The sequence below is a fragment of the Phyllostomus hastatus genome, unplaced genomic scaffold (assembly GCF_019186645.2).
Source record: "Phyllostomus hastatus isolate PE091 unplaced genomic scaffold, TTU_PhHast_1.1 phas_contig_62, whole genome shotgun sequence".
NCBI classification, from domain to species: domain Eukaryota; kingdom Metazoa; phylum Chordata; class Mammalia; order Chiroptera; family Phyllostomidae; genus Phyllostomus; species Phyllostomus hastatus.
In genome coordinates, this window is record NW_025333921.1 from 18,483,355 (window position 1) to 18,498,064 (window position 14,710).

The 14,710-nt window shown below is 53.1% G+C and overlaps 1 protein-coding gene across 1 annotated transcript in view; it reads left to right on the top strand.

Annotated features, from left to right (window-relative positions):
* The first annotated feature begins 13,213 nt into the window (after positions 1–13,213).
* Positions 13,214–14,710, top strand: part of CCDC33 (coiled-coil domain containing 33) — a 90,005-nt gene continuing 88,508 nt past the window's right edge. The window contains exons 1-2 of the mRNA XM_045848472.1: positions 13,214–13,222; positions 13,729–13,898. Of these exons, the coding sequence (XP_045704428.1) occupies positions 13,214–13,222; positions 13,729–13,898 (179 nt within the window). The remainder of the gene's footprint in view (positions 13,223–13,728; positions 13,899–14,710) is intronic.

The window sequence follows — 14,710 nt, forward strand, 5'->3', positions numbered from 1 at the left end:
TGTCAAGGCACACGCCCAGGTTACAGGCCAGGCCCTGGCGGGGGGGTGTACCAGAGGCAACCGCACATTAATGTTTCTCTCCCTCTCTTTCTCCCTCCTTTTTCCTCTGTCTAAAAATAAATAAATAAATAAAATCTGTTAAAAAACCAACTTGGTCATTTGAGGGGAGTTGCATAGAGGGACTCTTTGCAAAGCTGAGGGTGAGGTCTAGGAAAAACAAGAGGGAGAGTGCTGTATCCGGGGGCTAACAGGAGGAACATTCACCACCCCTGGGCTGAACAGGCACAAGGAGGAATGACAACCACAAGTCCGGGAGCAGCTGCATGGAGAGCTCTGCAGGTTAGACAAGGGAGCCTTGGGTAGAGGGGCCAGCCAACTCTGAGAACCAGCTGGGAGGGAGCCTCCTAGATCCCTGCTGGCTTTTCTGTAAACCCCACCCAACCAGGACCCACTGATTTCGGCTATGGTCAGCCTGCTGGGACCCAGAGACAGGTAGAGCAGAGGGAGAATTATCTGCAGGGCAAATGGGAGACATGCAGCACCGTGAGTGAGAGGAGATGAGACAGCTGTACCCTGCAGCCACACTCACTGTTCACCAATATGAATACTCAGGTGAAGTAGACAGTCAGTCCTAGGCTGCTGTTGGGTGTGAGAGGGACTCGGGACAGGAAGGAGGGCAGGTGGGAGGGCAGAACCACAGAGACAGGGGCTTAAAGTGCCCCCTACACTCCCCAGGCAGAGCTCTGGCAGCAATGCCTTTAGCTCAGACTCAGCCCAGCCTCAAGGGGCAGGACGTGAACTGGGGGGCCCACTGGAAGCATAGTTGAAGTGCCAGCTCCCCAGATCTCTCTAGAAACTTCCAGGTGGAGCCTTATAGCTGATGTGAGGTCAGAGCAGCTCTGAAGTTCCTGGCCAGGCAGGCTGTGCACTCATTGCTGTCATCAGAGTTGGGGACCTTCCTTGGAGCCTATGATCCTTTGACCAACAAGTAAGCACCTGCTGTAAACACCCCTGGGGCTGAGGGGAAATGGCAACAGGAGCACAGACACCCCCCAAGACAGGGGTCCCTATTCCCCAGGCCACGGACCAGTTCAGTCCGTGGTTTGTTAGGAACCAGGCCGTAGAGCAGGGGGTAGGTGAGTGGCCAGCATGGCGGACCTCTAATTATACTGATTTTTTGGTCAGATCAGCAAAACTTCTATTTTTTGATGTGTTGCAGAATTTTAGTAATTAGTATGTATGCGTGACATGAAAAGTTGAAAATCACTAGTCAAACACTCTGCCTATGTTGTTTGCTTTTTTGACCCATTTCTGCTGGGGAAAACCTGCTGAGTCTAAGCTTAGCAGGAAATGGCTTCTGGGAAGGCAGCCAGTTTTTCATAAGGTGCAGAGCATGTTGGTGGGGGGCCCTGAAAGTAGCAGAAAGTCCCCAAACCTTTGGTTGGGGAAGGGGGAAGTGGAGGATATGGTAGTTAAGATACTTTGCATAACAGTGGTAAGCTAATAGCTGTGCCTTTCTTGAATGGAGAGGGCTGCTACCCAGAGTGGAAGGTGTATGTGACTTTAAGAGCATATAGGGACTTGTGGTGTAGCCAGGGGAGGCAGATGCCCACCTGCTTAGCAGGAAAAATCAATCATTTTCAGAGCACTACCTGAATGTCAGTGCTAAGTGCTTTACCTGCCTTTGCTCATTCAGTCCTCAGAGCAGTGCTAATTTCCCCACTGTATAAGGGAACCAAAGCTCAGAGAGGATCTTTTGAGCCAATGGCAGATCACACATCTGTGAGCTGCCATTTGCTACAAAATTGCACTAAGTTTCCTACCTTGTCCATCCCTTCCCTTTCCCAGAAGCCCAATTCAGCTGCCCAAAAGAAATGGAGAAAAAGTGATGGGGAAGTATGTGGAAGTATGTGGGGGAGGGGCTGGAGAGCGGGGAGTTACCATTGTCACAGGGAGTGGGACAGGACTAAGGGGGAAGGAAGGCTGGGTTTGGGGTTCTGTGGAGACACAGGGGAGACTTCCCTGGGACTTGCTGCAGGGATAGTTAGGCCAAAGGTTAGCCAAGCAAACACGGGGCTCAGCCAAGTGGAACCTTGACACATGACTCAACAATTAGTGTTGAAGGAAACAGGTTTTTATCAACAGGGTTCCAACCTCAGGTGGGGGTGCTGAGAGTACTCCTGTTCAAGCCCTCCTCTTACACGAGACCCAGCATTTCCCATGCTCCCCAAAAGGCTATAAGCCAAAACCATGCCCAGAAGTTCCCCATATCCTTATCTGTTCTTAAGTCAACTGTGCAAACAGATCTCCAAGCCCTCTGAAATGTGCACTTGTGGTTCTCAGAGTCGCCATCCTCTCGCAGCAGCTCTCTCCTTCAGGATCTGGGGTATGCTGTCCTCAGCCTCTGTGTAATGGTTCAGGAAAGCATGTGCCAAGTTACACTGGATCATGGTAGAGTCCAGGTGTTACAGAACAACAAGGGGCCAAGGGGCGCTGAAGGCAATATACTATTACCCAAAAGGAAGCCCCCCAGGTTCATTATGTCCGCTGCCAGAGGAAAGACATCTCTCAATGCCAGAGATTCATGAAAAGGAAAGGAAATGTTTATTTAATGCTATACAAACTTAAAGTAGTGACCTAATGTCTTCATCAAAATCCCAAAGTCCCTTAAAACACCCACAAACACACACAGTCCTTCCTTCTCCCTTTGCCAGTCTGGGGTACCGTATCTCAGGAAAAGAAATAGAAGTCCATGACTCAGGCAGCCCCCAGTTCTTCCCAGTAATCCATCTCAGCTGGTAGTCCATCCTTGGTTCCTGGCACCCTCAGCTGTGTCGCCGGGATCTCTGCTAAAGCCGAGTGGTGGTTCCTTCTTCTAAAACTGCGGGGGTCCCCACTCTGGCAAATCTGAGAGGTTCTCTCTCCACTGCCCCAGCTGCATGGTTCTCCCTGCACAATGGCCGCAGGAGTCTCCACTCAGCCAAAACCACGTGGTTCTCCCCTCAATGGCTGCCACAGCTCAGTTTAAGTCCCTGCGCCAATCTTCCTCTGCAGCCCCATTTCCAACTCCTCTCACAATTGGCTACACTTGTCAGCACTCCCATATCCTTCTAGCTTCACTGGGCTGCCATCGTGGGTCTGGGCAGATGTGGCCCCATGTCATGGAGCCAATCTTCTCCAAGCTCCCATGCAGGTGCAGTAACTCGGGGGACCTGTCCCCCAGTTACATCTTGGTAGGGAAGTTACTTCCATTCCCCTGGCTCAGAGCATGGCCACAGCTATTTAACATATCTGTGCAACCAGTTAAAGGTTATAGATGTGTTAAATGACCATGCCAGAGGGTAGCTGCAAAGCTGTTGCTATGCAAAACAGCTCTCAATGGCCCTGCTCCATTTGTCCCTTCCCCCAACCCACACCTGTGTGGTGGGGGGAGGGGGGGAGGACATCCTAATATTTCCTGGACACCTTGAGTTCTGGACCTCATTCCAAATCCCTTTTTAGGGTCCCCCCTCTTGGCTGTACCCTGTTACACAGGCAGGCACATGTCCAAAGACAGGGGCTTCTCCATATGTCCTTCAAAGAAGCAGGAATCTGCAAGTCAGCATTCCCCATCACAGCTCAGCTCCAAGCATCTCTCACGAGTCCAGGTGGTTAGGCAGGTCCCCACACAGCTCCATCAGCTCTCTCCTTACACACCAGACCACATGGCAGACCAGAACCCATCCTACACCTTTTCATTTTTAAAAAATATATATTTATTTATTTTTAGAGAAAGGGGAAGGAAGGAGATAGAGAGGGAGAGAAACATCGATGTGCCAGAAATGGTTGCCTCTCACACATTCCCAGCTGGGGACCTGGTCTGCAACCTAGGCCAGGGAATCGAACCAGCACCCTGACTGGGAATCGAACCGGCGACCTTTTGGTTCACAGGTTGGCACTCAATCCACTGAGCCACGCCAGCCAGGGCTCTTTTCAGACCCCGTGGCTGCTTTTGCTCTCTCAGCCCACATGGCTTCTTCTCCAAACTGCATGGCATCGCCTTACACACCAGACCTCACAGTGGACCAGACCCTGTCTTACGCCCTTTCAGACTTCATGGCTGCTTCCTCTCTCTCTCAGGCCGCATGGCTTCTTCTTCCTTCTCTCTCAGCCCACCCTTGTTTTAAATGCTTGGTCCAGAACTTCCTATGTGACCTCACATCTGGCCCCTCCTATGATATGCCATTTTTGCAGTTCGCCCATACCTCTTACTTTCTTTTACCTGCCATCTTTAGTCAGAGCCAGAGTTCCTCATGACACATGGATATCCGAGGTGAGCATCTGCCTCCCCTGGCTACACCACAAGTCACTATATGCTCTTAAAGTCACATACACCTTCCACTCTGGGTAGCAGCCCTCTCCATTCAAGAAAGGCACAGCTATTAACTTACCACTGTTATGCAAAGTATCTTAACTGCCATATCCTCCACTTCCCCCTTCCCCAACCAAAGGTTTGGGGACTTTCTCCTATTTTCAGGGCCCACCCCCAACATGCTCTGCACCCTATTACAAAATGGCTGCCTCCCCGGAAGCCAGGGAGAAAGCAGGACCCTCCTTCCCAAGAGTCAGCCTCAGATCCAGGCAGCTAGCCACCCTCAGCTCTAGCTGAGAGCTGTCTAAGGGCTGTGTCTAACTCCTGGGCCCACCAAGCGAAGCAGCTACAAGTGCTTTCTCCTGAGGGAGAGGGTTGGGGGAGGAGGTTGTGAATCAATCCTAACCTGCTTCCCCTCAAAACCAGAATCTCCCTGAGTCATCAAAGCTTGGGGCTGGTCCCTGGGCATGGGAGTATCCATTTCCCTTAGACATTTGGGAGGAGACTCATTTCCCTTGGTTGGAAGAGGCAGAGCTCCCCTCTCCTGGAAAAGGAGAATGAGAAAGGTAGGGTAGTTGGGAGGAGGTAGAGTAGCTGAGGTTCACAGCATTCCTAAGCAGGAGATCCACACTCAGCCCCCAGGCCACCAGCCCTCTCACTGGTGAGGAGGAAGCATTTCTGGGGGAAGGTTAGTGAGCACAGGAGTGAGTGTCTGAGGTAGGGGTCCATGGTCCAGAGAGCTGGGCAGCCAGCAAGTGAGGTGGTAGGAAGGCCCTCCTTCTAGTGACTGCTGACTGTGCAGGGCTTGCTGGCTGAGCTCTCTGGAGTCAGACAGCCTGGAACCAGCCCCCTGCATTATCTACTTCCCAGTCAGGAAGGCCAGCGGGCTGGTGACAGCCATGGCAGAAAGCTCAGATGCTAGGAGGGTAGCTAAGTGAGAGCCTGGAGCCAGGGGGGCCCTAGAGCAGGGGTGTCAAACTCATTTTCACCAGGGGCCACATCAGCCTCACGGTTGCTTTCAAAGGGTCAAAATAATTTTAGGACTGTATAAATGTAACTACTCCTCAACTGTTAAGGAGTTGAAATTACATACATTCAGCCCTTTGAAGGCAACCACGAGGCTGATGTGCCACCCCCTCCACCGCCCCCCCCAGTGAAAATGAGTTTGACAACCTGCCCTAGAAGGCTGCTTAGGTGCCAGGAGGAGTGGCAGGGTGGGGCAGGAGCCACAGTGACGCAGGCCAGGCAGCTAGGGCACAGCACCTAAGGAAGTGAGGGGGCAGGAGCCCTGGCATAGCCCTGAGTCAGTATCTTCTTCAAGTGTCCCCCCCCCCACTCGCCTGCTGGCCTCCCCCAACCCTGCTGCGCTGGCCCGACCTGCAGGAACTGGGATGGCACTGGTCCCCCGACCCCTAGCCTGCTGCTGCAGCCTTCACAATGGAGAGGAAGGGGGCACTCTAGGGAGACTGAAGAAGGGTCCTCTGAGACCCTCTCTGTGCAGGAAAGATTGTGACAGTGTGGCCCAGGAGCCAGAGGCAGGTACCTTTTCTTCCCTGGAAGGGAAGAAAATGGAATGGGCCTCCCAGCTTCCACCCCCAAATGTCTGGATAACCTTGGCAGGTCCTTCTGTTCTAACAATGGTGAGGCCTCAGCCTTTCTGTCTAAACTGGGCAGAACCACATCCCCCCTGCCTCTCTCTCTGTAGTAGTGGGGTAGAAAGAGAAGCTGGAGGCTTCCTGCCTCCTGCTGCCAGGTGGGCCTGCTCCTGCTTCCCAAACCAAAAAAGATGGGAAGCACCCTGAACGTGGCGTCTAAAACAGCTGGCAGAAGAATGAGGCAGGCCACAGGGATCTTCCAGACACCTCTCAACCCCACCCAGCACTCCACACCTTGCCTTTGCAACTCCAAGATTCCTGCTCACCTTCAGAGGCCCACCTCGGACTCACTGCCCACGGAACAGGCCCCACTGCAGGCCGAGAGCCAGTCACCCTCCTCCTGCTGTCTCATCACACGTGAAAGCACATGGAACCAGAGCTGGTGTGTAGTAAGTACCAGAGATCAAAAGGGTTATCCTTGTAATAATTTCTTGTGGAACTCGAATTGGATTAAGCATAGGCCTTGGTCCACACCCTAGAAGTACTGTTGACCCATACATGGTCCTCTTTAGTTAGCTGTAATTTCTTTTCAATAATATAATGGACACCCATTAACTGACCACCCAATTGAAGAGGCATTACAATAACAGACCTACATATCCTCAATTGTCTCCCCCACCTTCCCACCCATACTCCAAGCAGAAACCATTCTCTTGAACTTTGTGGTTTTTTATTATTAAGCAGATGAAAGGCTATAGACACCCAAAGAAGGAGAATGGCTGCAGATTCCTTAGAATACCTGTTTTCTAACCAAGAATACCAAGAATAACCAAAGAATACCTGTTTTACCAACCAAGTTGCAAGTTCTTTGGGGGCAGTGTCTCCTCCTCTCCTGCAGTGTTACCAGCAGGGGGCTGGGCACACAGAGTGCTGGTGAATCTTGATTAATGGGTCACTTGGGGTCCAGGCCAGGAAGGATGAGGACCTAATGCAGACAGCAGGCAGCACGCAGCTCCAGGAACAGGAAGCAGGGCTCTGGATTTCCCCACTGCCCCTGGGCAGGTGGTTGTGTGATTTCTGCCTTGCCCTGTGACATCATACACTGTTGCCCAGGTGACCCAGCTGGGTGGAAAAGCTCACTGCTTTTCCAGGTCTGAGCAGAGAGGGCCACCCCTGGCTTTACTTTGCCGGGGGTGCCAGGAGGGAGTGCCAGCTGTTGACCCCTGGCTGGCCATGGCCCAGATTCCCCACAGCATCTCCAATCACAGTATGTCTGTCTGAGAAAGCTCCACATCCCTACCCCCTTCCACCCCACCCCAACCCCTGCCCCGCTCTCCCTTCCCTTTCCCCTGGCCAGGTCCCAGAGTCGGAGTACAGCACCCCGGAGACCACACTGACACCCCACTCTGCTCACTGCCCCCAAAGACTGGAATCCAGGCCAGCTGTCTGGGCAGGACTGATGTCTTATCCCCGCTCCCCCAACACATCAGGTCCTGGTCCCTGAGATTGTTAAATAAGGCCAAACACTGCTGCCCTCAAAAGGATGTGCTGGACACAAAAAAAGGTGAGGCCTAGGGGCATGGGACATGCACCACGTGAACTCATCTCTCCCTTCAAGCCCTATGTGCTTGCTCCGAAGTCATGGCAGGAGCGTTTCTTCTCCAGCTCAGTTTTCACAGCTGTGAAACGGAGACTGAGGTGACCTCTGTGGCTCCTCCAGGTCAGGTGTCCTATATACTCTTGGGCCACAGGGCTCTGAAAGACGGCCTGCTCACAGGTGTTATCAGGCCCAACTGCCCTCACCTGGTGATTTCTGTCTGCCTCCACATGACCCAGAGAGAGAGGTAGTTGAACCAGGTGTCTCACCTCCACAACCAGGATTTTCTGCCTTCTTGTTGCTGGGATCACAGAGGCTCAGAGAGCCCAAGGAGATGGCTCACCATCGCTCTCACCCTCCAATATCTTCCAAGGGTTTCCCAGGCTGCTAGCCTGGCAGTGCCTGCACTCCACTGTCCCATACCCTCCCACCCCTCACCCAGCCCCAGCCCCAGGTCACAGGGGCTCCAATACCTGGAAAGAAGGGATTGTTATCCATTGCCATCATTGCTGTATCCCCAGTACTCAAAACAGTGCCTGACACATAGCAGGTGTTTAATAAATAGCTGTGAGACAGAGCACAACCCTGCCTACACTAGAATCTCAGTGCCAATGAAAGGCAAACAGCTCCCTGTCAGGGCTCCTCTGCCTTCTGCTCACTGGCAAAGCTCAGGCCATGCCCTCGGCTGTGCCACCCACCAGCAGGGATGATGGAGAGAGAGAGATAAGACCAAGGCCACACAGGTCCTTGGGAACACCCTCTTAGATCAAATAAATCAGATAGCTAGGGGGGGCCATACCCCAAGGTGGTTTATATTCTCTTACCCTTGACTTTGGAGTCTATGGTTCTGGGTGTCCTGTACCCACAGCTGGCTCCTCTCTTTGCCTCCACCTCCCCCTTTAAGCTTCCTCTCAGTAAGTGACCCACAGGGGTCAAGCACAAGGCTGGCCTGACCTGAGGGCCCTAAGCTGCCAACTGGTTCCTGAAGCTCATCGCCACCTGCCCACTCAAGCTAGATGTGTGTGGGAGGAAGAGTGCCCTGAGGAGGAGCAGGCTTATTTGATTGATAGCTTTGGGAAACAATCCCTATAAGGGTGTTCATAATGTGCACATAGTATTACATATTCATATTCATGTCTCTTTATTGTGGCAATGCTTGCGGATTTCAGTGCACTTTGTGTATTAGGGATATTCATACATTTATATAAATCCCAAATGTTTTTTCCTGTTTATCTTTGTATTGTGGTGAATTTTGGACCATTGTAGAAGTTTGTGTAACTTTTTTAGTTATCAAATCTATCAATCTTTTTATTTCTGAATTTTTTGTCATCCTTTGAAAAGCCTCTCTTGCTCCAAACACAACTCCTTGCTAGTACCCGTGAGTACTGGCTACCCGGCTTATGAGCCTAAGGCGTATCTATACACTATGGCCCCGGGGAAAGCAGGTTACATCCAGAGAATGCCGGTGAGAACAGAGCAGGGACAGCAGCGAGTGCAGGCAGATGGCAGCCCCACTTCCTGCTGTGCGTGTGAGCTCAGCGGTGTGCCATTTCCTAGGAGGCTAGGAAAGAGCTGTCATGGCCACCAGGACTCCCAGGCAAGTTTAGAGGCTGAAAAGCTAGAAGGAACATGAGGGGCCATTTTTAACTCAAAGCCCTTGTGATACACCTGGGGACACTGAGACCTCTGCAGTCTAATAACTTGCCCAAATTACTGATCAGAGGAAGCCAGACCCCATGCCTCCCAGCCCAGTGCTCCCTCCTTTGGCCCCTGGCTTTCAGATGCAAGACCCTTCTGGAGGTGGAACTGGGCTTCCTGGCCTCCCAGATTGCTGGGACGGAGGGGTGGCTGGGAACAGGATCTGGAAGGGTGAAGGAGTCTCCTTCCATCAGCTCCCCACTGGGACCAATGTAAGCCCCAGCCCTGGAAGCTGAATGGATGGGCCATTAACTCCACTGCTGGTCTGGTCTTCCTACTCCCACCCTTACCCCTTCCCCCAGCACACATATTCCAAAATAGGCAGCCCAGGCCCCTTGGGACATTAATCCTGGCTTATTGAGGGTAAGGCCAACTGTCTGAGCGTGAGGCATTGGAATGAGCAACTTCTGTGTGCCAGGCCCTGGTGGAAGAGCTAAGAGAACTGCTCTGTATGCCAACTAAACCCCAACCTGCAAATGCAGCCCACGACCTGCCCACCGATGTCTACACCAGCAGTGTTAGGTAGTAAGTACCTAGCTCTGCTGCCAGCCTCAGGCAGTATATTCAGGAAAGCGAACTGCCTCTCCAGAGTCCATCTGACTCCCACAGACGGGTTTGTGGGACCTGAGACTGAAGGGGGTTCACCATCACCTACAGTTTACTTGTTGCCCCACCTGCAAAACTCAGCACATGCATTTTCTATTCCCTGATCATTCCTCAGTGCAGGCCCAGGAGGGTGGGGGTGGGAGAGGACACTCATTGGTCCTGATGCGGTGGAAGGCAGAAGGTTTGGCCCACTGACCCCCTCCACCCCCTTGTGGCCTCCCATTTGGCCCCAGGCCTCCCTGGCCGTGGGCCCAGACTGCCCAGAGGCACGTGCCTGCAGTGTCACCAGAAGGCACCAGCCTGGCAGCTGGTCTCAAGCCCAGAAGTGAAGCACAAGCAGTTTCCTCCCAAACCCCTGCAAGCTTTATTTCCCCAGAAGGCTGTCCCACATGCGGAGGCAAAGAGGAGGCAGAGGATATAGAGGACAGGGAGGGGGACCTGGTTGGGCTCTGGGGCTGCCAGGTAGTCAGTCAGTGAGAACTCTTAGGCAACTGCCATTCAGCTGGGCCCTCATATCTGGGGCCAAAGGGTGTTTGCCATAGGCTCTGTGCCCCAACAGCCATGACTGGGCTGGGGCCACCACTGAAGGCTGCACCTGGGAATCTGGGGGTGATAGGGATGTTAGTTGCCTCTCCTGACATCATTTCAGAAACCTTAAGCTAATTATTGGGAAGACTGCATTACAAACCACTCCAGATATACCCACTGAGCAGAAGGGAAAATTAGGGTCGTACAGAGAGTTGGGGGCAGAGCTGGGCTGAAACTTTGGTCTCTGGATATCCAGGCTGCTAGTCTTGCTCCTATACCACCAAACCAGGAGAGCAAACCTGCTGGGGAGTAAGCAGGATGGGGTGGGGGGTATGGAGTAGCCGTGAGGGTGGGACCTGGGAAAGGCAGCCTCTCTGACTATGCGGGGAGAAGGTGGCTCTGTGGCTGTTTCCTTCCCTGCCCCTTCCACCAGACAGATGTTCCTTCTGCTCCTTCTGCTGACCTCCCCCACCCCCTCCTCCACCCTGGCCTGACAGAGGAATAGGGGAGAGGAGGAGGGGTAACTCAACACCTCTGCAGATGGTGAGAGGGCCTGCTGGGTCCTGAGGTAGAGGACGGGGTGGGGGCAGTCAAGGGGAGGGGTCTCCTTGTAGGGCTGGCACTTCTGGGGCTAGGGAAGGGGTTCTCACCTCCTAATTAGTCATCCTGTTAGGCAAGGACGCCAGCTTGTACCAGGAGGGCCTTTCTGATGAGTCAGACGTGTAGGAAGTGAGGGAACAAGGCACAGAAATAGTTGTGTAGGGTCAGACAGGCCAGGCAGATAGGGCAGCCAGGGAAACAGCTGTGAGAAACCACCAGGAGGCTAGTGTGATTTGAGCAAGTGGGCAAGGGGCCGAGGGATGAGGTGAGGTCAGTTCCTGGGCCAGAGCGCCCAGGTCCTTACAGCGTTGAGAGGCTTTGAGTGAAATGAGGAGCTACTGCAGGATTTGAGCAGAGGACTGAGGTCTGCTTGAAATTTGTAAAGGTTTACTCTGGCTGTTCTGTGAGGTGGGCAGGGCAGAAGAAAGCCAGAGGGAAGCAAGAAAGCAATTAAGAGGCAAGTATAGAACTCCAGTGTCTTGGACCCAAGTGCTTGAAGTGGAGACAGAAGGAGTCAGATTCTAGACATGGTTTGAAGATAGGGCTGGCAGGATCTGCTGATGGATTGGTGGGGCTCAGATCTGTGGTCGCCCCAAAGCACTACTGTGAGACCTGAATGCAAGAGCAGCCCTTCCCTTTCCCTCTGCCTGGAGGCTGCAAGGAGCCAGGAGCCAGGAGCCACTGTGCCTAGGACTGATGTGGACCCCAGCTTGTGGGGTCCGGGACATTGTGGATTAGATATGAGACAAAGTCACATGGACTACCGAGTCATGTGGAGGAAAAGGGACAGCGCGGCTTCTCTCTCAAGAGGAGAAAAGCCTTGGCCCTTGCCTTGACCAGCTTTTATTGCTTTTCTGGGCACATTACATGATGTCCTCATTTACTATGCACAGGTTTGCTCTAGGTGGTTACCTTTTACAGAAAACAAAGGAGAGGATGCTGCTAATCACATCACAGAAGAAGGATATTTGCAAATGCAAATGGAAAAGTGGTTGAACTGGTTACACTCATCCTTGGAAGGTTTAGCATGGATTTTAGGAAATTAATTTAAAGATATGCAGTAAATGTTTGCTGCCTCAATTCAGGGTTAGGGAGTTTTAGCAAAAGCAAGCCTCATAGCAGTCTAGGTACAAAGCAGGCCTGATTCCCCATGGGAGAACCTATCTGTGGGTGTGGGTCCTGTGCATCTCCAAGTGGGAGCTGGGCCCACGCCATGTGGAATGGTCTCCTATATAGGACCCCTAGGCTCAAGGAGGGAACAGGCAGTATGTGGGAAACCTGGGCCACCATACAGGAAGCAGAGCAGGGTCCAGGCAAGCTTGTCCGAGCCCTCACTGGTTGAAAAATGACTGTCAGAGCATGAGTGGCTTGGGGTTTAAACCCAGCTCTGACACTTATCAGGACAGAGCCAGGGTACCCTCCCTGCTGGGGCTGCTGCCAGCTCATAGCCCACCCCACCCACCCAGGTCCTCTCTCAGTTTCCCCTCTATGTAATAGGTCATCATTCTCAATGGTCTCCACAGACCCTTCCCATCCTGAGGACTCCCCCACCCTTACCAGGGCCTGCCCGGAAATGCTGGCTTTGACAAGCTGAGCTTTCTCGATAAGAGGGACAACTCTCAGTGGCCCCCTCAGCTCCATCTCCAACCTGAAGAGGTCAACAGTTCCTCTCCAAGGTCCAGGAGGGCCCCTCTGTAGCCCCCAACATCAGCAGTGTTAATTAATTGGCAGGAGGGACAAAGGGTGGGGTCAACTGTGTCAATGTCAATTCCAGGCACTGGGAGAAAGTCAGTGGTTCAGTGCAGAGGGAAGACCAGGATACCCCAAGTCACAGAGGTCCCATGTTCACACCCTCCCCACCCCAGTGTTTAACTCACTAAAAACACCCTGCCAGGCCCCAACTCCCTAAAGCCTCCAGAAGCACTCTGAGCCTGCCCCGGGCCTCCAGATGCTCCCTCCCCTTCCCACTCTGCTGTCTTAGCTCCAGTGTTCTGCTCCCCAGTTTGTCTTCCCTGCTTCACCCATGCATGTTCTCCCAACCCTTTAAGGCCTCCTCTTCCCAGCTGCCTTCCCCGACTGCTCCAGGCCACAGCTTCTGCTGCTCTCATCACCATACCCCTTTGGGCCATGAATCCACAAACTATTGAGCTGCTGAGCCCCTGCATGAGAGCCTGCTTGGGGCAACCAGTCTAGGAGGCCATGTGTGGGCAGGTACCTCTCTCCTTCTCTGGGTTGAAGATGGACAAGGTATGTGGAATGGACACATTCATTCAGCTCTGTTAATGCATTAACTCCATGGATAAGCTTTGTAAACTGTAGAGTGCTATAAACAGGTACCTGAGGTTAACTGGGGTGAGATTACAGGAGAAACAGAAGAAGGACAATTGTTAGGACTTCAAAAGCAGGAGCGATTTGGAAATTACAGGCAAGGAGTACCTGCAAAAGTAAGGGCTTAGAGGTGGGACTGGACTTGAAAGGTGGAGTGGCCCATCTCATTCTGCAGGAAGTGATGGTCCAGGACTGGGGGAAGGCAAGAAGGAAACGGAGAGATGTGGGTTGTGGGACAGAGGTAGGGAGAAAATTATGTCAAGGACAATTAATTGCCCTTTAGGACTCGTAGTTCTAGACTGGGTGGGGGAATGAGAGAGGGAAACAGCCACTGGGAAAGGAGTACACAAGGACTAGAGTTACAGGGAGGCAGTAAGAGAAGGTGACCCACCAGAAGAGCCACTCAGCCCTGGCTTTCTCCACAGGTCACCAAGGGCCCAGACACCAAGGACCCCCTAAACACCACCCAGACTGTGGAATCTGTCACCAACCACCTGTCTCCCTCCAATAAGGAGATCATCACAGTCACTCTCCATGGGGCCACCAACCTCCCTGCTTGCAAGGATGGCTCTGAGCCGTGGCCTTACGTGATAGTGTAAGTAGCTACTGAGAGTGGGGTGGGGCCTGCTGTCTCCTGGATCAGAAACCAAGGTGTGGGTATTTGGAAGAGGAGCACCCAAAGGTTTGAGGCTGGGGCTGCGGTACCCAAAGGGAAAGTCAAGTGTGCATCACCCAGGGGCTGGGGCCCCTGCAAATGGGAAGTCTGGCATCTTCCTGCTGCGCAGATGCTGCTCACTGGGGCTAGGGAAGGAAGGAAGGGCCACTCCTTGATCCCACAGCTTTTGGGGCAGGGCTTGGCCACAACCTGACCTCAGGAGGCAGGGCCCCTGGTTGCAGAGGCCTGGGCTAGGCTCAGTTGGAGTGGGGGTGGGGCGGTCAAATGAAGAAGATCTGGGGCCTGCCTCTCCCAGACTCTGGGTGCCCCACCCCACCATGCCCAATCCTAGGGTAAGATACTAACCACCATTCTCCTCCTCCTTGGCTCCCACTACACTCTAGTCATTTCTATCATGGGGATCTCCCTAGTTCTTGTCCTTTAATGCACCCCCACATCCCCCCTCCAGCTAGCTGCAGTCGGAACACACACTTCTCACAACCTGGTATCTGAGCAAGGCCTGCCATGCCATCCATGTCTGCTGCCCATCCCAGGGACCTTACTTCTCTCAGGGGGCATTGAAAGGCCACAGAGTCTCCAGCTAACCTCCTGTATGGATGCCCATCATCTGCTCAGTAAAGCACTGTGCAGTGCTCCCTCCCAAGACACTGGGAGCCACCAGGGCCTCCCATTACCTCCCTGTACCTCCCCTCCTTCACCAATAACAGCCTCACTCAGTACCTGCCTGCTGG